At 44.7% G+C, this 26,461-nt stretch overlaps 2 protein-coding genes across 2 annotated transcripts; one reads left to right on the top strand and one right to left on the bottom strand.

Moving 5' to 3' along the window:
* Positions 1-1,514: 1,514 nt before the first annotated feature.
* LOC311112654 (fucolectin-5-like) lies at positions 1,515-2,363 on the top strand (the record flags this gene model as incomplete). Its single annotated transcript, XM_084155796.1, has 3 exons — positions 1,515-1,756; positions 1,969-2,124; positions 2,318-2,363. 3 exons carry the CDS (start codon positions 1,515-1,517, stop codon positions 2,361-2,363), a joined length of 444 nt encoding a protein of 147 aa, XP_084011922.1.
* Positions 2,364-13,553: 11,190 nt separating this feature from the next.
* Positions 13,554-24,546, bottom strand: LOC311112593 (leukotriene B4 receptor 1-like; the record flags this gene model as incomplete). The annotated part of the gene is made up of 3 exons (XM_084155737.1): positions 13,554-15,540; positions 22,784-23,060; positions 24,038-24,546. 3 exons carry the CDS (start codon positions 24,544-24,546, stop codon positions 15,127-15,129), a joined length of 1,200 nt encoding a protein of 399 aa, XP_084011863.1. The 3' UTR covers positions 13,554-15,126.
* Positions 24,547-26,461: the final 1,915 nt, after the last annotated feature.

Genomic DNA, 26,461 nt, shown 5'->3' with positions numbered 1-26,461 from the left:
GTTGACCCTTGTATTGTATTCTTGTTTTTGCACATTCACAGGGCCATACACACTCACAGGGCCCTACACACTCACAGGGCCCTACACACTCACACACACACTTAACATTTAACGTTTAAGTCATTTAGCAGACGCTCTTATCCAGAGCGACTTACAAATTGGTGCATTCAACTTAGGATAGCCAGTGGGACAACCACATCTTGAACACAGTAAGTACACTTCTTCAAACATGCAGCTGTGAGCAAAGTCAGTGCAATCAGGGACAACTACATCTCGATCACAATAAGTACACACACACACACACACATTCACAGGGCCCTACACACTCACAGGGCCCTACACACTCACTGGGCCCTACACATTCACAGGGCCCTACACACTCACTGGGCCCTACACACTCACAGGGGACACACTCACTGTAGGGGACACACTCACAGGGCCCTACACACTCACAGGGCCCTACACACTCACAGGGCCCTACACACTCACTGGGCCTACACACTCACAGGGCCCTACACACTCACAGGGCCCTACACACTCACTGGGCCCTACACACTCACTGGGCCCTACACACTCACAGGGCCCTACACACTCACAGGGCCCTACACACTCACAGGGCCCTACACACTCACTGGGCCCTACACACTCACTGGGCCCTACACACTCACAGGGCCCTACACACTTATAGCGAGACTTTTAATAAGTGGACGTGGATGAAAGCTGTCACCTCTAAGGAGGGTATTCTTGTCTGTAGGTTTCCTATAGAGATCTGTAGAGAGGGAGGTTTTGTCATTAATAACCATCACATCAAGAAAACTGATTTGTGATAAGTCATAGTTAATGGTGAAATGCAGGAGTTCATTCAACAAGTTTAGATAAGCATGGAACTCCAAAAATCCAGTTGCTGTTCATTTTGTACAAGCTGGACATCCTATTAGTTCTCTGAGATACATAGGAATAGAAATTGTCAAGAAGTCACGGAGGGGAGGGGACATTGAGAGGAAACTTCTTCAAAGGGAGTCTTTCTGGATCCACAGGCTCAACACATTGTCTCATCTTGGCCTTAATGAGGAGTTTGACTTGAAACCGTTTTTATAGTTTTAAAATGTCCAAATTGTGTGTTTTTTCAGATGTGCCGGATTTTTTTTTTGTCCTAATTAAATATTGTATGTGTATGTATATTACTGTAAATATTGTATCACATTCCTTGTGTATGATAATATATTTTGATAAATTGAATGTTAATCTTGAGAACCTATGTTATGCATTTCTTTACCTCCTGTTTCAGGAAGTGACGCCACTGAGTACTGCCCCTATATATAGGACCTTCCACACCCACCTGGGGTATGGACGCCTGATGAAGACCTAAGGGTCGAAACGTTGTTATAAATAAATATAACCTGGGAGCATGAGCAGCAGTGTGCAGCGTTTTCCTTTCTGTTTTCCATTTCTCTATTAAAACAGTATTCCCTGTAGTAAATGTGTCTCTGAAAGGAGTGGCCAGCCAGTCATTAATGGATTGGTATGCTAAGGCTGACAATGCCATTGATGGGAACAGAGAATCAGACGGTCAAAAAGGATCCTGCACCCACACAACACTGGAGACCAACCCCTGGTGGAGAGTGGACCTGCTGGATGTGTACAGAGTGACAGCTGTCACCATCACCAACAGAGGAGACTGCTGCTCTGAAAGGCTTGATGGTGCTGAGATCCATATCGGTAACTCACTGGAGAACAACGGCATCAACAACCCCAGGTGATACATAGACATCTGTATATTTTTACGTCCTGTCTTGAAGGTATTTGGATACATTGGTCTTCATCCATGCTTCTGTAGCTATTCTGTGGATATGTATTTAACAGACTGACAGTATTCTGTATTCTATATGGTACATTTTATAGCATCCTCATTAACTCTCATTATGTTCTCTCTCTCTCTCTCTCTCTCTCTCTCTCTCTCTCTCTCAGATGTGTTGTCATCACCACCATCCCAGCAGGAGAGACCAATATCTTCCAGTGTAATAAGATGGAGGGTCGTTATGTTGTTGTGGTCATCCCAGGCAGGTCGGAATATCTCACTCTGTGTGAATTGGAAGTAAATGGCATTCCTGCAGGTAATCACCTGTAACTGTCTTCACTTTTTACATTCATCATCAAGTAAGGTTTACACTAATTTTATTGCACACCTATCTGGTAGGTGTATTAATCAAATACATATACAAAGTACATATTATTGTATGTAGGGTTGAGAATTTGAAGTTGAAATTTGAAATTAGTGTCCACAAATAATAACTGAGCTCTTGGACTTCTGTTTCAGACTCAACCACCACAACAACTTCTACCACTACTCCAACACCCACTAATCCAACACCCACTAATCCAACACCCACTACTCCAACACCCACTAATCCATCACACACCACTCCAACACCCACTACTCCAACACCCACTACTCCAACACCCACTAATCCAACACCAACTACTCCAACACCCACTACTCCAGCACCCACTAATCCAACACCCACTACTCCAACACCAAATAATCCATCACACACTAATCCAAAACCCACTACTCCAACACCCACTAATCCAAAACCCAGTACTCCAACACCCACTTCTCCAACCTTAACATCGGCAGCTCCACCAACAACAACAACCCAGCCTCCCACCATTACTTTTCTCCCCTCTTCCCCAACATCCCCCTCCTCCACTCAATCTCCCACCTCCACCAGTGCTTCCACCCTTCTCCCCACCACTTCCACTCCTCCTGCTCCTTCCACCAGTGTCACCTTCTTGAGAAGGAAGATGATGGTGGTGAGGGAGAAGCTGTGCTGGTCCGATGCTCTGTTCTACTGCAGAGACCACTACTGGGACCTGGTCAGTGTGTGCAATGAGACAGAGTAGATGGAGCTGGAGAACCTGGTGAAGGACAGTGACCTCATCACCCCCCTCACCTCCCATGTGTGGCTGAGCCTGAGCAGGTACACTACCTGATGGTTTTAACAGTCAAATATAGATTTCTGTAGCAAACGTCCATTGTCCTGTACCAACAGTGGCTGAAAATCTTCTCATCTTCAGTTTGCTCCACTGTTCATGCACCTTGGTTTGAAAGTGAGGTAGCTTTTCAGCAATTCTTTCTCTGCCTGCAGGTACATCATGGAAGACACGTGGTACTGGATGACCGGAGACCGTATTCACTACAACCACTGGGTGAACGGCGTCCCCCCTAGTAAGGACATCTCCAACCCCTGTGGAGCGATGACAAACGGGGCCAACAGAGGAAACTTCCTCTGGGTGGAGCGGCTCTGTAATGACCATTACAACTTCCTCTGCTACTCAGGTACCTGCTGTTCTCATAATTGAGGTGGAAGACTATTTTTCTTTGGAGTAGATGTCAGTCTTTTTAAAGTTTCTTTCAGCCTTGTTTCTGCCTAGTTTGCTAATATCTGTGTCAACGACTGCCCCCTATGTGGTTTAGAGACCATGTTGCCATTCTCTTGTCTCTCTCTGTTCTCTCAGGTCCTGAAGCAGGGGTCAACAGAGTGGATTTCTATAGCAGCAGACGGCCATAGTGAGGCGCATTGGCACTCCAGAGGCTGACATCCAATCCCCCTTTTATATATATACAGTGGGCTCCAAAATTACTGGCACCCCTGACTGGCAATGCACAAACAATACTTAAAAAAATATAAACAATATAATTACAGAGATAAACTCAAAATACCAACATGTGAGAAATACTGTACTATATTAATGTTCCAATGGAACCCACCAAAATCATTTATTGATTTAATTAAAAATCAATGTCCTCCAAATCAAGGTTTCACAATTAATGGCACCCTTAAAGATTATTGTAAATAACATCTACCAAAATTACACCAGGAATTAAATTCCACTTATTTAAGTTTATCTAACTCTTCAGGAACTATATTGAGCCATTACATCACTTCCGGTTTCACTAGGGTATGAAAATGAGGTAACATGCATGCAATATCCCTTTGTCACAAACAATTGAATATACCACTGAGCACTGTCAGGGCAATTATTAAAAAAATAAAAAGATATGGAACAGTTGAAAACCTCACGGGTAGAGGTTGCAAATGCATTTTGCCCCCCAGGATAGGGAGGAGGATGGTGAGAGAATCAAAAAAATCCCCATAAATCACTGTTAAAGAATCGCAGGCCTTGGTGGCGTCTTGGGGTCACCAGGTTTCAAAAAGCACCATCAGACGCCACCTCCACAACCACAGGCTCTTTGGAAGGGTTGCCAGAAGAAAGATTGATGGCATAATGAATTCCACCAAGTATCAGGCAATTTTGGCATGAGAGGATCTGCAGATAAGAATGGGAGAAACTCCCCAAATACAGGTGTGCCACGCTTGTAGTGTCATACCCAAGAAGACTCTAGGCTGTAATCGCTGCCAAATGTGTTTCAAGAAAGTATTGAGTAAAGGGTCTGAATACTTATGTAAATGTCATATTTCTGTATTTTATTTTTAATACATTTGCAGACATTTCTAAAAACCTGTTTTTGTTTTGTCATTATGGGGTATTGTGTGTAGATTGATGAGGGGGGAAAAAATTATTTCATCCATTTTATAATAAGGCTGTAACGTAACAAAATGTGTAAAAAGTGAAGGGGTCTGAATACTTTCCCTTATGCACTGTAGAGGACTCGTATGAAGTCAGTACGGCCAATCTGCCAACTTCTGTCTGTAACGTCCGAACAGTTTAAGCTACACACTAATATGACCTGGGGAATAGTTACAGTGGAGAGGAAGGGGGATGAATGACCCAATTTGAAGAATACTTTCCCAACTCATTTTATTCCTAAATCCTGTTCCCAAGTTGATCGCAATGTCTTTAGGCAAGGACTCCAAACAGTTAGTAATTTTGTATAAACAGCTGATAGACACCCTTTTGTTGTGAGATTGCACCTTTGGGAAATCATTCATTTTTGTTTTTGGTCCAATCGCAGGCTTGTTGGTATCTAAAGAAGTGGGAATTTGGAATATTTAATTTATTTCAGAGATATTCAAATGATTCAAAGGTGCAATCTTTATAAAGGTCATAATGTGATTTCACACAATTTTTATCTCCATATATCCAAATGTTTGTCTGCAAGGGATGTTGGAAATAGATGGTTATAAACCAGGGGGGAGTAGGGTAGTACGTACAGTATGTCTAGGGGTAGAGGAGGTAGGGGTAGAGGAGGAGGTAGTACGTATATATCTTTAATATATAGGTTCAGCTTTAAGTTATTCCATATCTTTAGAGTTTGTCTGACCAGGTAACTTTTACTGAAAGGAGCTATTGGAGCTGGTAGGAGAGAGTAGACGATGGCTCTTAACCATGTGGCCATACAGGATTTGGAGTCTACCATTCACTGATTCTGTTGGAGGCTGCAGAACTTTTAGTAGTATTTTTCTGTTGTAAAATTACCACATTTAGTTTGACATTTTATAACATTGTGTGTGATTTAATAATAACGTTGTAGATTATGAGAGTATTGTTTCTTTATACAATCACGATGCTGTCAAAGTGTGTTCTAAAGAGTCAATTGAATGCCCCGCACGTCACACGTGACGTCATTTTGAATATTGAATAGCTCCCTGTGTGTTTATGCTAGAGACTTACCTGCAGATCAATCCCCTCTTAACGCCGACATAAAGCTTGCGCCTATTCCATAACATGAGGCCTTTGAAAGCAATGTTTTTCTACACATGATAGGATCTGGACAAGAAAATCATCTGTAAAACCCAAACCGTTTAAGCTAGCAACTCATACGACTGAATCATCGAAAGAGAGGACTTTCACGACATCCACAAGCTTTACGGCAGTCATCGGAACTTTCTGACGCCAACGTCTTAATTCCGAAGATGTCTTCTCACAAAACCGACTGTCCAGTCTGAACTGTTTGAGCCACAAACTAATAAGTCAACATCGACAAGTAAGACTTACGAACATTTAGCACTCACTTGTCACAAGTTTTAAAATAAAATATTGAAATGCCATTCTAGTGGTTTGTTACTATACCCACCATGAGGTTGCTACAACATAGGCTATGAATGAAAGTTTACAACGTAGGTGCACAGGTTGAGAGAAATTTGAGTGAATCAAGGTGTAATCAAGGTGACAGACAGTGACACATTCAATACCGCCTTGCACACTCTTGCTTGCATCTAGCTGATCTAGGTTGTAATCATTAGTCCAACAGTTGCAAACTAATGTTTCTATTGGACAAATTCAGGTATGTGTATCCCCGTTTCGTTCTGTTTGCTTCCATTTAAGAAACCTTTTTCAACAGAATCGGCAGAATGAATACACCCCGATCACATGCAAACACAGTTCACTTTCATAGCAGCCACATTTTAAAAATCATACTCCCTTTAATCGTTGTATAATTCCTTCTTGCATCTACGTGCTCTACTCCTCTCACCTTTTCCCTTCACTTCTGGACATCAGTGCACATCACATCAGCTTTCTGTGACCAGGCGGGAAAAAAAATCCAAGCCAAACCTTCCTATCATAACCGTTACACACAGCCTACATCGTTGTCACCATATTAACGTAATAGTCAACATAGCTACTAGTACTAACGTGTTAGTAAACCTGCTACAATCATGCAGTACAGTGTACAGTCAGCAGCAAGCAGTTTAGCAGTTACACCGGCGGGCCTCAGTGGCAATAAATGAATAAAACCAAAAGCTTACCTTGACATGGAAGAGTTCCAGTGTTGGATAGCCATAGCCAGCTAGCTACCATAGCATCCCTCTCTGTCTGAGCCAGGTGTTTGAGTAGGCTAAACTAGCTAGCTGCATTCACTAGTTAAGTAGGCTAGTGAAAGTGAAAGTGAAAGAAAATACAACAAAATATCTCTCTCACTCGCTCTTGCTTCTCCTTAATTTTTGAAGAAATTAATTTGTTCAAAACTGTTCAATTATTGTCTTTCTCTCTCTTTGAGTCAACTACTCACCATGTCTTATGCACTACAGTGCTAGCTAGCTGTAGCTTATGTTTCAGTACTAGATTCATTCTCTGATCCCTTGATTGGGTGGACAACATGTCAGTTCATGCTGCAAGAGTTCTGATAGGTTGGAGGATGTCCTCCGGAAGTTGTCATAATTACTGTGTAAGTCTATTGAAGGGGGTGAAAACCACGAGCCTCCTAGGTTTTGTACTGAAGTCAATGTACCCAGAGGAGGACAGAACCTAGCTGTCCTCTGGCTACACCATGGTGCTACCCTACAGAGTGCTGTTGAGGCTACTGTAGACCTTCATTGCAAAACAGTGGGTTTTAATCAATTATTTGGTGACATATTTAGTATAGTTTTGTCTATAAAGGTTAACTTTTTTAATGTTCCACTATTTTTATTTTTATGACATTCACTGAGGAGGATGGTCCTCCCCTTCCTGCTCTGAGGAGCCTCCGCTGTTCTCTGTTGTTGCCTCTGCCTCTGTCTCTGTCTCTGTCTCTTACACAGTCAAACTTAGATTAACTGTGAGGTGGCTACCGGGTCTCTGAACGCATACAGAAGACATTGTATTGTCCATGACGTAGCTCTGTTCACCTCTTCGGCCTGCTGTTCTCTCTATGCTACGGTTATTATGCAAAGAAGACCAGACAGCACTAGCAGTATAATACATGGCCAAGCTCTGGCTTAATAGTGCAGATAGATTTTAGATTCCATCAACGTAATTGTCTGCGTCATTTCCAATCCCCCATATATTTTTTTGTAAATATATATATATATATATATATATATATATATATATATATATATATATATGTCACGGCCGTCTACGGAAGGAGTGGACCAAAGCGCAGCGTTTGTAGCGAACATGACTTTATTAAAGTTAAAGTGCACGAACGAGAAAACAATAAACAATGACGGATAGTGAAGTCCTCAGTACACAGACTGAAACATGGAACAAAAACCCACAACCCTAAGGTGAACACTGACAGTTTAAATATGGCTCCCAATCAGAGATAACGAGCCGACAGCTGACACTCGTTACCTCCGATTGGGAGTCACATGACGAGACAAGACACTACAACCAAAACCAAACACAACCAAATGAACACACCCTATACCCAACACAACCAAATGAATACACCCTGGCTCAAACTACACAGTCCCGGAGCCAGAGCGTGACAGTACCCCCCCCTAAAGGCGCGGACTCCGACCGCGCCTACACCCCAAAATAGGGGAGGGCTGGGTGGGTGTTGCTCCTCGGAGGCGGCTCCGGCTCCGGGCTTGACCACCACCCCACTTCACTCCCCCCGTAGTGCCCCCGGTCCGATCTGACCCAGCTTGCTGGATCAGGACCTCCGACGCGCACCCCTGGCTTGGCGCGTGAGGTAGGAATGGACCGGAACTGGCAGACGATACGCACCCTTTGCCTGGTGCGTGGAGCCGGAACAGGCCTCACCAGGCTGAAGACTCGCATCCCTGGCTTGGTGCGAGTAGCAGGAATGGGCTGGATCAGGCTGATGGCTCGCACCCTTGGCTTGGTGCGAGTAGCAGGGACGAGCTGAACCAGGCTGACGACTCGCACCCTTGGCTTGGTGCGAGTAGCAGGAACGGGCTGGACCAGGCCGACGACTCGTACCCCTGGCTTGGTGCGAGTAGCAGGAACGGGCTGGACCAGGCTGACGACTCGCACCCTTGGCTTGGTGCGAGTGGCAGGAACAGGCCGGACCGGGCTGGCGACGCGCACCGTAGGTTTGGTGCGAGTGGTAGGAACAGGCCGGGTCGGGCTGGCGACGCGCACCGTAGACTTGGTGCGGGTGGCAGGAACAGGCCGGACCGGGCTGGCGACGCGCACCGTAGGTTTGGTGCGAGTGGCAGGAACAGGCCGGGTCGGGCTGGCGACGCGCACCGTAGACTTGGTGCGGGTGGCAGGAACAGGCCGGGCTGGGCTGGCGACGCACACCGTTGGTTTAGTGCGTGGAGCAGGAACAGGCCGGGCTGGGCTGGCGACGCACACCGTTGGTTTGGTGCGTGGAGCAGGAACAGGCCGGGCTGGGCTGGCGACGCACACCGTAGGCTTTGTGCGTTGAGCAGGAACAGGCCGGGCTGGGCTGGCGACGCACACCGTTGGTTTGGTGCGTGGAGCAGGAACAGGCCGGGCTGGGCTGGCGACGCACACCGTAGGCTTTGTGCGTTGAGCAGGAACAGGCCGGGCTGGGCTGGCGACGCACACCGTAGGCTTTGTGCGTTGAGCAGGAACAGGCCGGGCTGGGCTGGCGACGCACACCGTAGGTTTAGTGCGTGGAGCAGGAACAGGCCGGGCTGGGCTGGCGACGCACACCGTAGGCTTAGTGCGAGGAGCAGGAACCGGCCGGGCAGGGCTGGCGACGCACACCGTAGGTTTAGTGCGTGGAGCAGGAACAGGCCGGGCTGGGCTGGCGACGCACACCGTAGGCTTAGTGCGAGGAGCAGGAACCGGCCGGGCAGGGCTGGCGACGCACACCGTAGGTTTAGTGCGTGGAGCAGGAACAGGCCGGGCTGGGCTGGCGACGCACACCGTAGGCTTAGTGCGAGGAGCAGGAACCGGCCGGGCAGGACTGGCGACGCACACCGTAGGCTTAGTGCGAGGAACAGGAACCGGCCGGGCAGGGCTGGCGACGCACACCGTAGGTTTGGTGCGAGAGGTAGGAACAGGCCGGGCTGGGCTGGCGACGCACACCGTAGACCTGGTACGTGGAGCAGGAACAGGCCGGTCCGTACTGGGAACACACACCACTGGCCTTAACCGGGGATCAGGAACGGGCCGGACCGGACTGGTAACACACCTCAGTCTCTCCCGCCGTGCCTCAATTACTTCCCTCCCTCTACTCGCCAATGGCTCCCGTAATCCGGTAGCCTTCTCTCCACGTCTCCCTGTGGCAGCCTCCTGCTGCCCAGCCGCCCAAGCCATGTGCCCCCCCCAAAAAACTTTTTGGGGTTGCCTCTCGTCCCTCCGACGATGGCCCTGCTGACGCCGTTGCTCCTCTCTCGCCAGGGCCTTGATCCTCCCCCAAGGTCCCTTGCCCCCGAGCATGTCCTCCCAGGACCACGATTTGCCCACCTGGGCCATCGCCAGCCTCTCGATCTCCTTACCCGGCGCTTCCTCCCATGTCCAGTCTCCTTGCTCCTGGACACGCTGCTTGGTCCTTTTTTGGTGGGTTTTTCTGTCACGGCCGTCTACGGAAGGAGTGGACCAAAGCGCAGCGTTTGTAGCGAACATGACTTTATTAAAGTTAAAGTGCACGAACGAGAAAACAATAAACAATGACGGATAGTGAAGTCCTCAGTACACAGACTGAAACATGGAACAAAAACCCACAACCCTAAGGTGAACACTGACAGTTTAAATATGGCTCCCAATCAGAGATAACGAGCCGACAGCTGACACTCGTTACCTCCGATTGGGAGTCACATGACGAGACAAGACACTACAACCAAAACCAAACACAACCAAATGAACACACCCTATACCCAACACAACCAAATGAATACACCCTGGCTCAAACTACACAGTCCCGGAGCCAGAGCGTGACAATATATATATATACACAGTGGGGGAAAAAAGTATTTAGTCAGCCACCAATTGTGCAAGTTCTCCCACTTAAAAAGATGAGAGAGGCCTGTAATTTTCATCATAGGTACACGTCAACTATGACAGACAAATTGAGAAAAAAAAATCCAGAAAATCACATTGTAGGATTTTTAATGAATTTATTTGCAAATTATGGTGGAAAATAAGTATTTGGTCACCTACAAACAAGCAAGATTTCTGGCTCTCACAGACCTGTAACTTCTTCTTTAAGAGGCTCCTCTGTCCTCCACTCATTACCTGTATTAATGGCACCTGTTTGAACTTGTTATAAGTATAAAAGACACCTGTCCACAACCTCAAACAGTCACACTCCAAACTCCACTATGGCCAAGACCAAAGAGCTGTCAAAGGACACCAGAAACAAAATTGTAGACCTGCACAAGGCTGGGAAGACTGAATCTGCAATAGGTAAGCAGCTTGGTTTGAAGAAATCAACTGTGGGAGCAATTATTAGGAAATGGAAGACATACAAGACCACTGATAATCTCCCTCGATCTGGGGCTCCACGCAAGATCTCACCCCGTGGGGTCAAAATGATCACAAGAACGGCAAAAATCCCAGAACCACACGGGGGGACCTAGTGAATGACCTGCAGAGAGCTGGGACCAAAGTAACAAAGCCTACCATCAGTAACACACGCCGCCAGGGACTCAAATCCTGCAGTGCCAGACGTGTCCCCCTGCTTAAGCCAGTACATGTCCAGGCCCGTCTGAAGTTTGCTAGAGTGCATTTGGATGATCCAGAAGAGGATTGGGAGAATGTCATATGGTCAGATGAAACCAAAATATAACTTTTTGGTAAAAACTCAACTCGTCGTGTTTGGAGGACAAAGAATGCTGAGTTGCATCCAAAGAACACCATACCTACTGTGAAGCATGGGGGTGGAAACATCATGCTTTGGGGCTGTTTTTCTGCAAAGGGACCAGGACGACTGATCCGTGTAAAGGAAAGAATGAATGGGGCCATGTATCATGAGATTTTGAGTGAAAACCTCCTTCCATCAGCAAGGGCATTGAAGATGAAACGTGGCTGGGTCTTTCAGCATGACAATGATCCCAAACACACCGCCCGGGCAACGAAGGAGTGGCATCGTAAGAAGCATTATAAGGTCCTGGAGTGGCCTAGTCAGTCTCCAGATCTCAACCCCATAGAAAATCTTTGGAGGGAGTTGAAAGTCCGTGTTGCCCAGCGACAGCCCCAAAACATCACTGCTCTAGAGGAGATCTGCATGGAGGAATGGGCCAAAATACCAGCAACAGTGTGTGAAAACCTTGTGAAGACTTACAGAAAACGTTTGACCTGTGTCATTTCCAACAAAGGGTATATAACAAAGTATTGAGAAACTTTTGTTATTGACCAAATACTTATTTTCCACCATAATTTGCAAATAAATTCATAAAAAATCCTACAATGTGATTTTCTGGAGAAAAAAAATCTCACTTTGTCTGTCATAGTTGACGTGTACCTATGATGAAAATTACAGGCCTCTCTCATCTTTTTAAGTGGGAGAACTTGCACAATTGGTGGCTGACTAAATACTTTTTTCCCCCACTGTATACATATATTTTTAAATATATTTTCCTTTATTAATTTCCCCTAACCCACTCCTCTCCTATTTGGAGTAAACGAATGTACAACAACACTTAGGCTTCTACTTCCAGCTGATACATACTGTATACATTTTACAGACACAATGTTCCTTACAACAGTTATCTTTTGTTTGTTTTTTAATTCCATCCTTCAGCTACCATCAACCCCTCCCATTCATCTCTGAAGTCCATCCAGCTTGGTTTCTACTTTGCCATATATTTTTAACTGTGCTGTTTCACAAAAGTTACGAATCCATATACATTTTACGGACACAGTATATTTGATCTTGTTGTATTTAGTCCCACCCTTCAGCTTCATCCAACCCCTCCCATCTATCTCTTAACACCATCCTGTTTTTATTTTTATTTGCCATATAGTTTTCAACTGTGCTGTGATGTTTCACAAAAGTTCTGAACCTTTCTAGTATCATAGTTTCTATAGATTGTAAATCAAAGATACACATTTTTGCTAAAAGTATTATTATATTATTGATCGAATGACTTTGACTTTTCAAATCACTCAGCAGTGCTATTTGCAGAGTTAGCTCCAGGTAAATGTTGCAATTCTTCAACCATTCCTGAACCTGTGACCAAAAACAAGCTACAAATGGACAGTACCAAAACAAATGATCTAATGATTATGTCTCTTTGCAGCAACATCTGCAGAGCTGGGATGGTTGTATCTATTGGTTGCAAGAATTTTGTATAATAATTTAAATTGAAAAATTCTACGTTTTGAATCCGGTGTTTTGTATCAGTTCATAAACCATGTGCCATGGAATCAGTACATCGAAAATCTCTTCCCAACTATTTTGCAGTCTATATGGCACAGCTGTCAATTTTTTGGTCCTTAAATGAAACTGGTATGCTCACAATTTTGTTAAACCGATTTTGGTCTTAAATGGAGGGCCAACAGAAAAGTTCCTTACTTTTTCCCCCTTCCACTTGTCTCTTCAATTTTTGCGGTAATTCTGCAATTAGTTAGTTGTAATTTTGGGTAGAGCAGACATTTCCATTTATGTTTGTTAGCTGCATGTGTGACATAACTCCACCAGTCCTATTTATGATATAATTTACAAAGATTTTACTTTATTTTTAAATATTTTTCAGATTGTTTTTAAAACAATTATCAATTAGTATATTTGAGTTTAACCACCATTTTTGTTGTATTATTTGTTCTGTCTTTTCTGGTGGATTAAACTGAAATTGCAACCAACTTTCTATGGCTTGTTTTAAAAATAGGGATATTCTGGAGATTATTTCATTTTCAAATAACCGAAAGTGAGAGGTTGTAATCTGAATAAAGGGGAAAATGCCATTTGTGATGGGTGATTTGAAGGAGTCAGGCGCAGGAGGGTAAATCACAGAATACAGAGTTTATTCCGAAATACAGAGTTACGCAGGATAGCGTCAAACAGTCCAGTGCGTAAAACAGGCGCACTGGAACAAAACAGGCACACAGGGAAAATATACCCCGGCAATACAAAATACACGTAGCTCAACCGAGCTACTCTCTCCTCACATTAAACAATCACCCACAAGGACAAGGGGGCAGAGGGAACACGTATACATGCACTAATGGGGGGATATGAACCAGGTGTGTGTATTAGACAAGACAAAACAAATGGAATGATGAGATGAGGCTAGAAGGCTGGTGACGACGAACGCCGAAGCCTGCCCGAACAAGGAGAGGAGGCAGCTTCGGAGGAAGTTGTGACACCATTCTTGAACATGGGGTTAGACATTCTTACTAATCTGCTAGAGAACCAGTTCGGAATTAAATATAACTTTTGTATGACTGACGCCTTTAGTGAGAGGTCTAATGCTTTAATATTTAATCATATCTGCCCTCCTAATTCATTACTTTACATAAATAGGCCCGTTTAATTTTGTCTGGCTTGCCGTTCCAAATATAACGGAATCATTTTTTCTCATATAATTTAAAAAATAGGTCGCTAAGTGTAGGCAATACCATAAGCAAATAGGTAAACTGGGATATGACTAAAGAGTTAATCAGGGTGATTTTTTTCACCAATAGACAGGTATTTACCTTTCCATGGTAGCAAGATCTTATCTATTTTTGCTAACTTTCTATTAAAATGTATTGTAGTGAGATAATTAATTTCTTTCGGGATATGTATACTGAGTATGTCCACATCACCGTCAGACCGTTTTATTGGTAAACCACACGGTAATGTAAAAGTTGTATATTTTAGTGATCCATAATTTGGTTGTAATCCCAGAGTTTTGCCTTGTCAAGAATAACTCCTATCTCCTGTGGTATGGGTGGTCTTGCCTTGCGGTTAGGGCCACTAACTCTGGCACACAGACATACGGTTGTTAGGGTGTCGACAGAGGCATACGATCAAATCCGTTTCATCTTCTTAATATGTGTTTTTTATTTTATTTTACTGACCATTTTAGGACACCGTTTGATAGCAAAAATGACCAAGTTATCCAATTCACCCAAATAGTTGTTTGTCACGCTACCTTAGGTTAACTAGAAGTTACTGTATGTAATGCGTTGTGTGTTTTGAAAGCATTTGAATAATGGTGCAACTATAGCCAGCTACTGTTCTCCATTGATTTGCCTGCCCAGAACATTTTGTAATAATTAACCACAATTACAATAGTGAGGTCATCATGGAAATGTTAATTTCCTAACACAGCTCCAGTCACTGACGTCATTTGGCTATACCTCGCATGTCAGTGTCTAGAACCATTGCTTCCCCTCTTCCTTGATTTGTCAACAGGTGAAAACTTTATTAAGAAATTGTATAATATTTTAATTCAGAAATTGCATGAAGGCAACCGCACAGACACACTTGCAATAAAGCACATTTATCAGAAATATGTTCATGAAATACATGAAATACGATTAATAATCTAGGATTACTACAGTAGGCCAGAAAAAGTTGTTAAAAAAGTAACACTACTCAGACTGATCATTGGACGTCAAAGTCTTGAACTCCGGATTGGAGTTAACCTCGACCTCAACTCCACGCAGCTCTATTCCACAATCCCTACCCCGATCCTTTTCCTTCCCCAACCACCCAGGCTTGAGTGACAGCGAGCGCAGGACAGAGCTCTCGTACAGGGCTGTGGAACCACTTCGGCTGGACCTCGTGCTGCGGGAGAAGGAGCCGGAGGTACCTCCCTCGGAGTTGGTGCCCTCGAACAGCTTGGCCATGAAGCTAAAGCCGGCCTGGCGGATGTGGGAGCTGCCGGCGAACACGTACAGCACAGGGTTCACACTGCTGCTCAGGAAGGCGAACGCCGTGACGTTGGGACGGGCCAATACAGCAGCATTGGTGAGAGTGGCGTTGTCACCCAGCAGACCAATCACCTGGGAGGGAGAGAAGGGAGGAGGGGGAGAGAGAGTGTGTTGGGGGTTAGAGAGGGAAAGAAAGTGAAACATAGTGAGAGAGAGAGGTAAAAAGATGAGGGAGAGAGAGAAAGACAACGAGAGAAAGAGAGAGACAGAGAAAGAGGTGAGAGAGAGAGAGAGAGAGAGAGAGAGAGAGAGAGGGAGAAAGAGGAGGGAGATAGAGAAAGACAGCGAGAGAAAGAGAGACAGAAAAAGAGGTGAGAGAGAGAGAGAGCAAGAGAGAGAGAGAGAGGGAGCGAGAGAGAGGGAGAGAGAGAGAGAGAGAGAGAGAGAGAGACAGAGAGAGAGAGAGTTTGAGTTTTTATAAAACTCAAGTGTTAACATAAATAATGGCACACTGCCTTTTCAGAAATGAAAACAAATGTAATTCCTAAATAAAATAAAATAAAAAAGAACATATACATTCAACTCATTTCATCAACAAAAAATAGTTTCAAAAAACCGCTCTTTCGTAAGCCCACTTCTCCTCAAACAATGGGAGATATTTTACAGCTGAGAAGAACTCAAAATCCACTTTTATTCTTGCTTTCACTAATCCTTTAAAAACACATCTTACATCCTGCCCATATCCCGTTTATATCTTATGTTTCCTACTCAGAAAAATTGACATGGCTTTAGCCAACTCTCTTGCTATCTCTCTCAGAATGACCTTCTTGATCCAAACCAATCAGGTTTCAGGACTGGTCATTCAACTGAGACTGCTCTTCTCTGTGTCACGGAGACTCTCCGCACTGCTAAAGCTAACTCTCTCTCCTCTGCTCTTGTTCTTCTAGACCTGTCTGCTGCCTTTGATACTGTGAACCATCAGATCCTCCTCTCCACCCTCTCCGAGCTGGGCATCTCCGGCGCGGCTCACTCCTGGATTGCGTCCTACCTGACCGGTCGCTCCTACCAAGTGGCGTGGCGAGAAGCTGTCTCCGCACCACGTGCTCTCACCACTGGTGTCCCCCAGGGCTCAGTTCTAGGCCCTCTCCTTTTCTCCCTATACACCAAGTCACTTGGCTCTGTCATATCCTCACATGGCCTTTCCTATCATTGCTACGCTGACGATACACAACTAATCTTCTCCTTTCCCCCTTCTGATAACCAGGTGGCGAATCGCATCTCTGCATGTCTGGCAGACATATCAGTATGGATGACGGATCACCACCTCAAGCTGAACCCTGGCAAGACGGAGCTGCTCTTCCTCCCGGGGAAGGACTGCCCGTTCCATGATCTCGCCATCACGGTTGACAACTCCGCTGTGTCCTCCTCCCAGAGTGCGAAGAGCCTAGGCGTGACCCTGGACAACACCCTGTCGTTCTCCGCCAACATCAAGGCGGTGACCCGCTCCTGCAGGTTCATGCTCTACAACATTCGGAGAGTACGACCCTGCCTTACACAGGAAGCGGCACAGGTCCTAATCCAGGCACTTGTCATCTCCCGTCTGGACTACTGCAACTCGCTGTTGGCTGGCCTCCCTGCCTGTGCCATTAAACCCCTACAACTCATCCAGAATGCCGCAGCCCGTCTGGTGTTCAACCTTCCCAAGTTCTCTCACGTCACCCCCCTCCTCCGCACACTCCACTGGCTTCCAGTTGAAGCTCGCATCCGCTACAAGACCATGGTGCTTGCCTATGGAGCAGTGAGGGGAACGGCACCTCTGTACCTTCAGGCTCTGATCAGTCCCTACACCCAAACGAGGGCATTGCGTTCATCCACCTCTGGCCTGCTGGCTCCCCTTCCTCTGCGGAAGCATAGCTCCCGCTCAGCCCAGTCAAAACTGTTCGCTGCTCTGGCACCCCAATGGTGGAACAAGCTCCCTCACGACGCCAGGACAGCGGAGTCACTCACCACCTTCCGGAGACATTTGAAACCCCACCTCTTTAAGGAATACCTGGGATAGGATAAAGTGTTCCTTCTAACCCCCCCCCCCCCCCCCCCCAAATTGTAAAGTGGTTATCCCACTGGCTATAGGGTGAACGCACCAATTTGTGAGTCGCTCTGGCTAAGAGCGTCTGCTAAATGACGTTAATGTGCCCTTGAGCAAGGCACTTAACCCTAATTGCTCCTGTAAGTCGCTCTGGATAAGAGCGTCTGCTAAATGACTAAAATGTAAATGTAAAAATGTCCCAAAATAAAATTTAACAGTTGACATTTTCTTTTCTGATGCTTACTATATTGAAACCCCAAAATAAAAACAGTGTTATTGAAAATCTCCCCTACAGCTTTAAACAAAGACTCCAGCATTTCCAAGAGAGGTTTTATCCTCTCACACTCCATAAAACAGTGAAAAATGGTTTCTCTTATATTACAAAAAGGGCATCCATCTCCAACATCTGAGTTAATAACAGATACAAAAGCATTAACTGCAACGATTCCATGCAAAACCCTCCATTGCATATCCCCAGTACCCTTTTGTAACGGTGGCTTGTACAGTGCTCTCCATGCTGGCTTTACCTTGTCATCAATGCCCAATTTTACCCTCCATGGAGTGTCTTTTCTATTTTTCAATGTATCTTTATTCAAAACCTTGACACACCCCCTATATAAGTCTTTCCCATTCACCTCATCCAAACCCACCTCTTCCAACCCTCTCAAATCCAGCAATAACGCCTTTCTTTCTGACTCTGGGATATTGGGTGTAATCCCTAGTCTTGGAAATTAGACGTTTTCATCTTGTACCTTCTTCTTGTGACTACTCAGCATACCCACTCTTCTGCTGACAGAGCCTTCCTGCAGCTTCCCAGCAGTTGTCCGACAATCCTTTCCGACCTCACCCCCAAATGTTCAGCCACCCGTCTTCCATCCATTAAGGCGGTCCCAGCCATGGCCATTAACTGTTTTAAGGTGATGATTTTGCCCTTCACCAGAATCTTGGAGAAATATGGAACAGCTGCAGTTGTACAATCCAGTCTTGCCCCATACACCAGAGGTTCCTCCAACAGCCAATGCGCTGACTCCGCTGACGTTCGTCTGGACACCTTCATAATGCTCCACACCCTAAGAAGGCCTCTGTAAAACGGAGGTACTCCCTCCCTAGAAATCTGGCTACTATCAACCAAAAATAAAGCTTTCTTTAAACCTAATCCCCCAACCTGCTGTAATACAAGACCTGCCACCCCTCTCCAAACCACATTTTCCGGTCCATAAAGCAACCTTTGAATAAACTGAAACCGGAAAGCAGCAGCCCTACTAGCAAGATGTACAAGACCTTGTCCCCCCTCCTCTTTTGACAAATACAAAACACTTTGTGGAACACAGTGATATTTATCCCAAAAAAAAATCCACAATAATTGCCTGTATCTTAGCCAGAAGGCCAGATGGTGGCTCTAAAACTGACAACCGATGCCACAGTGCAGAGGCAATCACATTGTTAACTATAATAGTGCGCCCCCTATATGACATACGCGATAACAACCAATGCCATCTCCTCATCCTCCCTTCCACCATTTCAACCACCCCAATCCACATTTTTTCCATTGTCCCCTCATCTCCTAGGTACACTCCAAGATACTTAAAACCTCCCTTACACCATTCCAGCCCCCCTGGCAAAGCCATGATCCCTCCAGACCATTCTCCAATCTGTAAAGCACAACTTTTTTCCCAATTTACCTTTGCAGAGGATATTCCCCTAAAACGATCAACCATTAGACTCAAACTATCCACCTCCGCTTGATTTTTCACTAAAACAACTACATCATCAGCATAGGCTGAGAGACGGATAGGAGGAATATCCTCTGAAAGGTACACCCCTTCAATGCGACTTCTAATGCTATTTAGTAGTGGCTCTATAGCAATGGCATATAACATTCCCGACAAAGAAAATCCCTGCCTAATACCTCTACACACTTTAAAAGGAGCACTCAAACCACCGTTAACTTTCAATACACTTTCAATGTCACCATATATCACCTTTATCATGGCAATAAAACCAGAGCTGAACCCAAACGCCTCAAAAGTGTGCCATGAGTATTGATGTTCAACTCGGTCAAATGCCTTTTCCTGATCAATTGAAATTAGACCAGCATCCAACTCAATAGCCCTAGAGACGTCCAAAAAATCACGAATCAGAGAAATGTTATCCCCTATCTGCCTGCCAGGAACACAGTAGGACTGGTCCGTATGTATGATTTGCCCCATCACCTCCCTCAGCCTGTTGGACAAAGCCTTTGACAGGATCTTATAATCAGTGCACAATAGAGCCACCAGCCTCCAGTTCTTCACCTCCCTAGGGTCACCCTTTTTGGGCAGTAGGGTGAGGACAGCCCTTCTGCAGCTTATTGGTAGTAACCCTCCGGTTAAACTATCATTAACTACTGCTAGCCAATCCTCTCCCAACATAGCCCAAAAAGACTTAAAAAAGTCAACGGGAAGCCCATCAATGCCTGGTGCCCTTCCATTTTCCATGCCTTTTAATGCAGTGTATAGCTCCTGCAAAGACAATGGTTGCTCTAGCTCAACCTGAGCTTCTGCAGCCACCTGTGGGAGCCCATCAAGGAACTGCTGTGTCACTGTTTTATCCTCTTTGTACTCACACTTGTAGAGCTCAGCATAGAACTCTACTGCCCTCTTTCTAATTTCACTAGGGCTAGTGAGCTCCTGTCCAACAGCTGATTTGAGACAATTAATAATTTTTCTTTGTCCATTCTTTTTCTCTAAACCAAAGAAAAATTTGGATGAGGCATCCATTTCAGAGATTCCCTGAAACTTACTTCTTACCAATGCCCCCTGTGCTCTGATACCCAGCAGGTCTGCCAATGCAGCTTTTTTCCTCTTGAGGGCCTGAGTATGGCCTCGATCTCCTGTGGTCTCAACCAACGTCATGAGTTCCACTATTTCAGTCTCTAGGGCTTTCATTGATCTGGTGATATCCTTGGTGACATTCCTCGTGTATTGATTACATAATTGTTGAATCTGGATTTTCCCTATATCCCACCAGTGTTGAAGGGATACAAAACTGGCCTTTTGAGACCTCCACCTCTCCCAGAAAAAAACTAAAACATTTCCTGAAGTGAGCATCACTCAATAAAGTTATATTAAAATGCCAATATGCGCTTTTGGGTTTTACATCGTTAATGAACACCACCTCTGTTATTAAACAATGATCAGAAAATCCCACTGGGGTTATCACACTTGATTTACAGACCTGAGATTGATGCTCAAAACAATAAAACCTATCTAACCTGGCCATAGAGATGGTGTTCTCTCTCACATGCACCCAGGTGTACTGTCTCGTGCCTCCATGTTGACTCCGCCAAATATCACACAGTCCATGTGTTACAATGAGGCGTTTTTAAAAAAGTCCTTGAGGCTATATGAGGTTCTTTGTGATTTCTATCTAAATCACTGACTGTGCAGTTAAAATCCCCAGCAATAAATAAATAATCTTCATTATTACATTTCTCAATGGTATTTGATAATGTCTCTAAAAAACATACCCTCTCAACTGCCACCACTGGGGCATATACATTTATCAGACACATAGTGATGTTTTCATACCTTGCTCTAACTTTTAATAACCTCCCCTCAACTACCTCTTCAACCTCATATGACAAAGGCAAAAACCCTTTTGAGAACAAGATGGCCACACCCCCACTTTTTGAGTTTTTATGACTACACACCACTGTTTTTCACTATTTTGTTGTGACGCATCAGATGACTCACTCTCGCTATCCTCCCCAGAAGAAAACTCCACCATCTCTACAACCTGTTTATCTTCAACTGATTTATCAATCTCTACCTTCCTCTTGGAATTAGACCCTTCACCACCCCTTACATTCTTCCTCTTACTCCTCGGTACTTTGAAAACAGCTGCTTCCTTTTCTATTATTTCAATCTCCTCTTGACCTCCAATTTCATTTTCCAGCACCACCTCAGCAACGGCAGTCGCAATCTCACCGACTTTTTCCCCTCCTTATTTGTTCTGATCTACCACCATTGCCCCCGTATCCACACTGCCTTCCTCTCCTACTTTTCCTACCACATCTGCCCACCTCCTCCCTTCCCCAGCACCCGCACCCTTAGCATGTTCATCCCTTCGCGGTGGTGCATTAGCTGCACCAGCACTAGAGCTGCTACCAGAATCTGCGCGCTCATTCTCGGGACAATTACGCACCAAATGCCCCTCTCTTCCACAGCCAAAGCATTTCATTGATTCAGTAGAAGCGTAGAAGACATAATCAGATCCATCAATCTTAAAACTGAATGCTAAATTCAGTTCATCAATGTCCTTTTTTTAAATCATATGCACTTGTCTCCTATGAGACACGACATGTTTCAGCAACGGAGATTTGCATCCAAAAAGAACCTTCTTTATTGTAGATACAATTTGACCATGACGAGATAACTCTCGCTCCAACACTTCATCTCTAACAAATGGTGGCACGTTAGAAAGTATAACTTTCTTCGCCGGATTCATAAGCGGAAATACCGGCGTCTGCGTCTCCCGCAACACAACACCACTCTCAACTATCATATTCACCTTTTCAATGGAATCTAAAAATATCACTACAGCGCTATTCATCCTTGAGGCTGATTTGATGCTATCATACCCAATGATAGCACCCACTGCCAAGCTACATTCTTCCACTGAACACCCGGCCGCAGCAGGAATCTTTACTCCCATGTCGCCGACTAAGTTTTTCAAACTCCAAACTTGCGCGAGTGGCCATTGCAACCAGCCCCACCCGCTGGTTGTGCCCTCGCGAAAAACAACCTCAACAATCCCACCACCCCTATACGTGCTTAGTGATAGTTAGACAAGATAACCTTAAAACAACTAAACTAATCAATATAAATAATATACACACCAAAACCCAATAGAGTGAAAAAAAAATCCAGTCGCTCTCACAATCACTCCTGCTTCACGACTCACTCCCAGCATGCACTCCAACGAGAGAGAGGGAGGAAGAGAGAGAGGGATAGAGGAGGAAGAAGAGAAAGAGGATGAGGTGAAGAGTTGAGAGGAGACAGATAAACATCAGAGACACTGATAGGGATTCTACCTATTATTATTATTATTATTATTATTATTATTAATATTATTATAATACCTATTATTATTAATAATATTATTATTATGCCTATTATTATTAATAATAATAATAATAATATTATAATACCTATGATTATTATTATTATTATTATTATTATTATTATTATACCTGATACATTGAACTGCTACATAATAACTTTCAAATACATTGAGGAACTCGCATACCTGTAAGATGTTGACCAGGTGGTAGGGCAGCCAGAAGAGAGCGAAGGCGCCAATGATGAGGAGGATGAGGCGGTTTCCCCGTCCCTTGCGCTGGAACATGGCGCTGCGTAGCCGGCAGATGACGGAGGTGTAGCAGACGATGATGAAGGTGAAGGGGAGTAAGAAGCCCAGGACGGTCTCAAACAGGTACTGGAACACCTGGTGACCCACACTGCCCCAGTGATACGGCATGCAGATGTTCATGGAGATGTTCTTGTGCAGGAAGGGCTTCAGGTTACTGGGTAGAGAGAGAGAGAGCGACAGACAGAGACAGAGAGACAGAGAGACAGAGAGACAGAGAGAGAGAGAGAGAGAGAGAGAGAGAGAGAGAGAGAGAGAGAGAGAGAGAGAGAGAGAGAGAGAGAGAGAGAGAACAGGTTTGAGAGGGAACAACTCAGCAGGGCTTGGTAATGATATGAGAGGGGGGTCACTGTATTTTTAGATGTCTCTCACTCTGTCTCTCTCTCTCTCGCCTCTCATGCCTCTCCAACCACACCAGTCACAGATCCATGGTGGTCAGAGAACAAATTCACACAGACATACTTATCAGTGGAGGCTGCTGAGGGGAAGGCAGCTCATCATAATGGCTGAAATGGAGTGAATGGAATAGTACCAAACACATGGTTTTAATGTGTTTGATACCATTCCATTCCAGTCATTGTCTGCCATTCCAGACATTATTATGAGACGAAGGCCAGCAGCCTCCACTGATACTTACAGTATGTTGCATCAACATCCTGTCAACATTTTGACTCCACTTCAGTTCTTCTTTTACAGAATAGACAGCACACAGACTTATTATACTTCATAATATACTTATATATTCATATATATATATATATATATATATATATATATATATATATATATATATATATATCATACACTGAGCATACAAACATTAAGAACACCTGCTCTTTCCATGACATAGACTGACCAGGTTAATCCAGGTGAAAGCTATGATCCCTTATTTGATGTCTTGTTAAATCCACTTCAATCAGTGTAGATGAAGGGGAGGAGACAGGTTAAAGAAGCATTTTTAAGCCTTGAGACAATTGAGACATGGATTGTGTATGTGTGCAATTCAGAGTGTGAATGGGCAAGACAAAATATTTAAGTCTCTCTCTCTCACTCTCTCACACTCACACTCACACTCACACTCACACTCACTTTCACACTCACTTTCACACACCACACACATTCACACAGCCCCACCTGCGATAGAAGGGCATGGGCAGAGCTAAGACGAAGGCCAGCACCCAGATACCCAGCAGAATAGCCATCAGGGTTTTCTTGGTCCTCATCCTCTGTGACAGGAAGGGCCTCGCCACGGCCAGCCAGCGATCCATGCTCATCAAGCAGATCAGGTAGATGGACACGTTCATGTTGACGCAGCACAGGTAGTGCACCGTCTTACAGGCCACAGCCCCAAACTCCCAGCCTCGCCTGCCTGCCAAGAAGTGCAGGAAGAGCGGGGCGCTTAGCAGCACCAGGGCGTCGGCCACGGCGAGATTTAAGACGAGCAGGCAGGTGACGGAGCGATGCCTCACGCGGCACAGCACCGACCACACCACGAACAGGTTGCCTGGGAAACCAAAGACAAAGGCCAGGACCAGAATGGAGATACCGATCTGGTGTGAGATGGAGAGAGGAGGGGAGGAGACAAGAGGAGGGGTGGAGGAGAGCTGGGGGGAAGCGGTGGAGATGAAGAGGTCTGACGCCATTTTCGAAGGCAACTGAAGAATCTGGTGTTTCTGGACCTTTGGTTAATCCACTGTTGGATAGGATGACCATAGAAATAGAATTAGAACACATAGTATGACGTATAACTATGGGAAGCACACAGAGAGAGACGAGAGACACACAGATACAATGTTTGTATCAACAAATATCACAATATTTATATCAACTGAAGGAGCACATAAAATAGCTTTATACTTCACAACACTGACCTTTATGAGATGGATTTATCCTCCTTTTAACCTGGATCTTCTCAAATCCACAGGAAGTGCTTTTTATTAGCTATTTTGTATTATGCTTTTGTCTCTGTCTGCCTGTCTGTCTTAATGCATGTCTGTCTGTCTATCTGACTGTATGTCTGTCCGCTTGTCTGACTGACTGCTCGTCCATTCCGTCTCCACAGGTCTCAGTCCTTTTTCTATCCTCTTTCTTCTTCCCCTTCTGTCAGTCTGTTTTTCTTCATCATGTTTTTGAGTTTAATACAAGAGGAAACACAGGAGACTTGCTAACACCACAAGTCAGGAAGGAAGTCTGTGCTCATCACATTTGACCGTGTGCATCGTACCATGATGCATGATCTCTCTATATATGACTGCATCCACCCTAACTCTCTTTATATGACTGCATCCACCCTAACTCTCTCTTTATATGACTGCATCCACCCTAACTCTCTCTCTATGTATATATAACTGCATCCACCCTAACTCTCTGTATATATGACTGCATCCACCCTAACTCTCTCTTTATATGACTGCATCCACCCTAACTCTCTCTTTATATGACTGCATCCACCCTAACTCTCTTTTTATATTACTGCATCCACCTAACTCTTTCTATATATGACTGGATCCACCCTAACTCTCTCTATATATGACTGCATCCACTGTTATGATGAGTTTCTCGGGTATCAAGGAATTCAATATGCAAGAAGATATTTAACACTTAGATGGAGAATTGATACAATGTATTTAATAGATGCGGTACCGGGTTCGTATAACAAACGGCACGTGAGTTGCCCATTGGAACCCAAACTCCTAGACAAAGGAAATCTCTCAGTTATATAGCCTCTTTACACATTCCTTCAACAACATATGGTAACCATCAGTTGGCACTCCCCACCCTGATGTTATCCCCTTGTAACCAGGCAGTATATTCCATATATCAATCATTCTAAGATAAACACCAGTAAGCTCCCTCGACATACTGAAATCATTGGCATTCAGACTCTGTGGCATCAAGATTGACAAATCTAATGGATTTAACATCGTTCCTACAACACTGTGAAAACACGTCATATCAATCCACCCTAACTATATGACTGCATCCACTCTAACGCTCTCTTTATATGACTGCATCCACCCTAACTCTCTATATGACTGCATCCACCCTAACTCTCTCTTTATATGACTGCATCCACCCTAACTCTCTCTCCTTATATAACTGCATCCACCATAACTCTTTCTATATATGACTGCATCCACCCTAACTCTCTCTATATATGACTGCATCCACCCTAACTCTCTCTTTATATGACTGCATCCACCCTAACTCTCTCTTTATATGACTGCATCCACCCTAACTCTCTCTATATATGACTGCATCCACCCTAAACTCTATTTTTATATTACTGCATCCATTACTGCATGACAGCTTTAAGGAGGAATATATACTATATGATGTATACTACACTGGGTATACCAAACATTAGGAACACCTTCCTAATACTGAGTTGCACCCCCTTTTGCCCTCAGAACAGCCTCAATTCGTCAGGGGGAAGGACTATACATACCGCGTTCAAAGGCACTTAAATATTTTATATCTTGTATCTGGGTGCTGGCCTTCGTCTTAGCTCTGCCCATGGTCTTCTATCGCAGGTGGGGCTGTGTGTATGTATGAGAG

This window comes from Coregonus lavaretus, assembly GCF_964263955.1.
Source record: "Coregonus lavaretus genome assembly, chromosome: 39".
Classification (NCBI taxonomy): Eukaryota; Metazoa; Chordata; class Actinopteri; order Salmoniformes; family Salmonidae; genus Coregonus; species Coregonus lavaretus.
The sequence above is the reverse complement of the archived record's forward strand: the minus strand, read 5'-3'. Positions and strand labels throughout refer to the sequence as shown.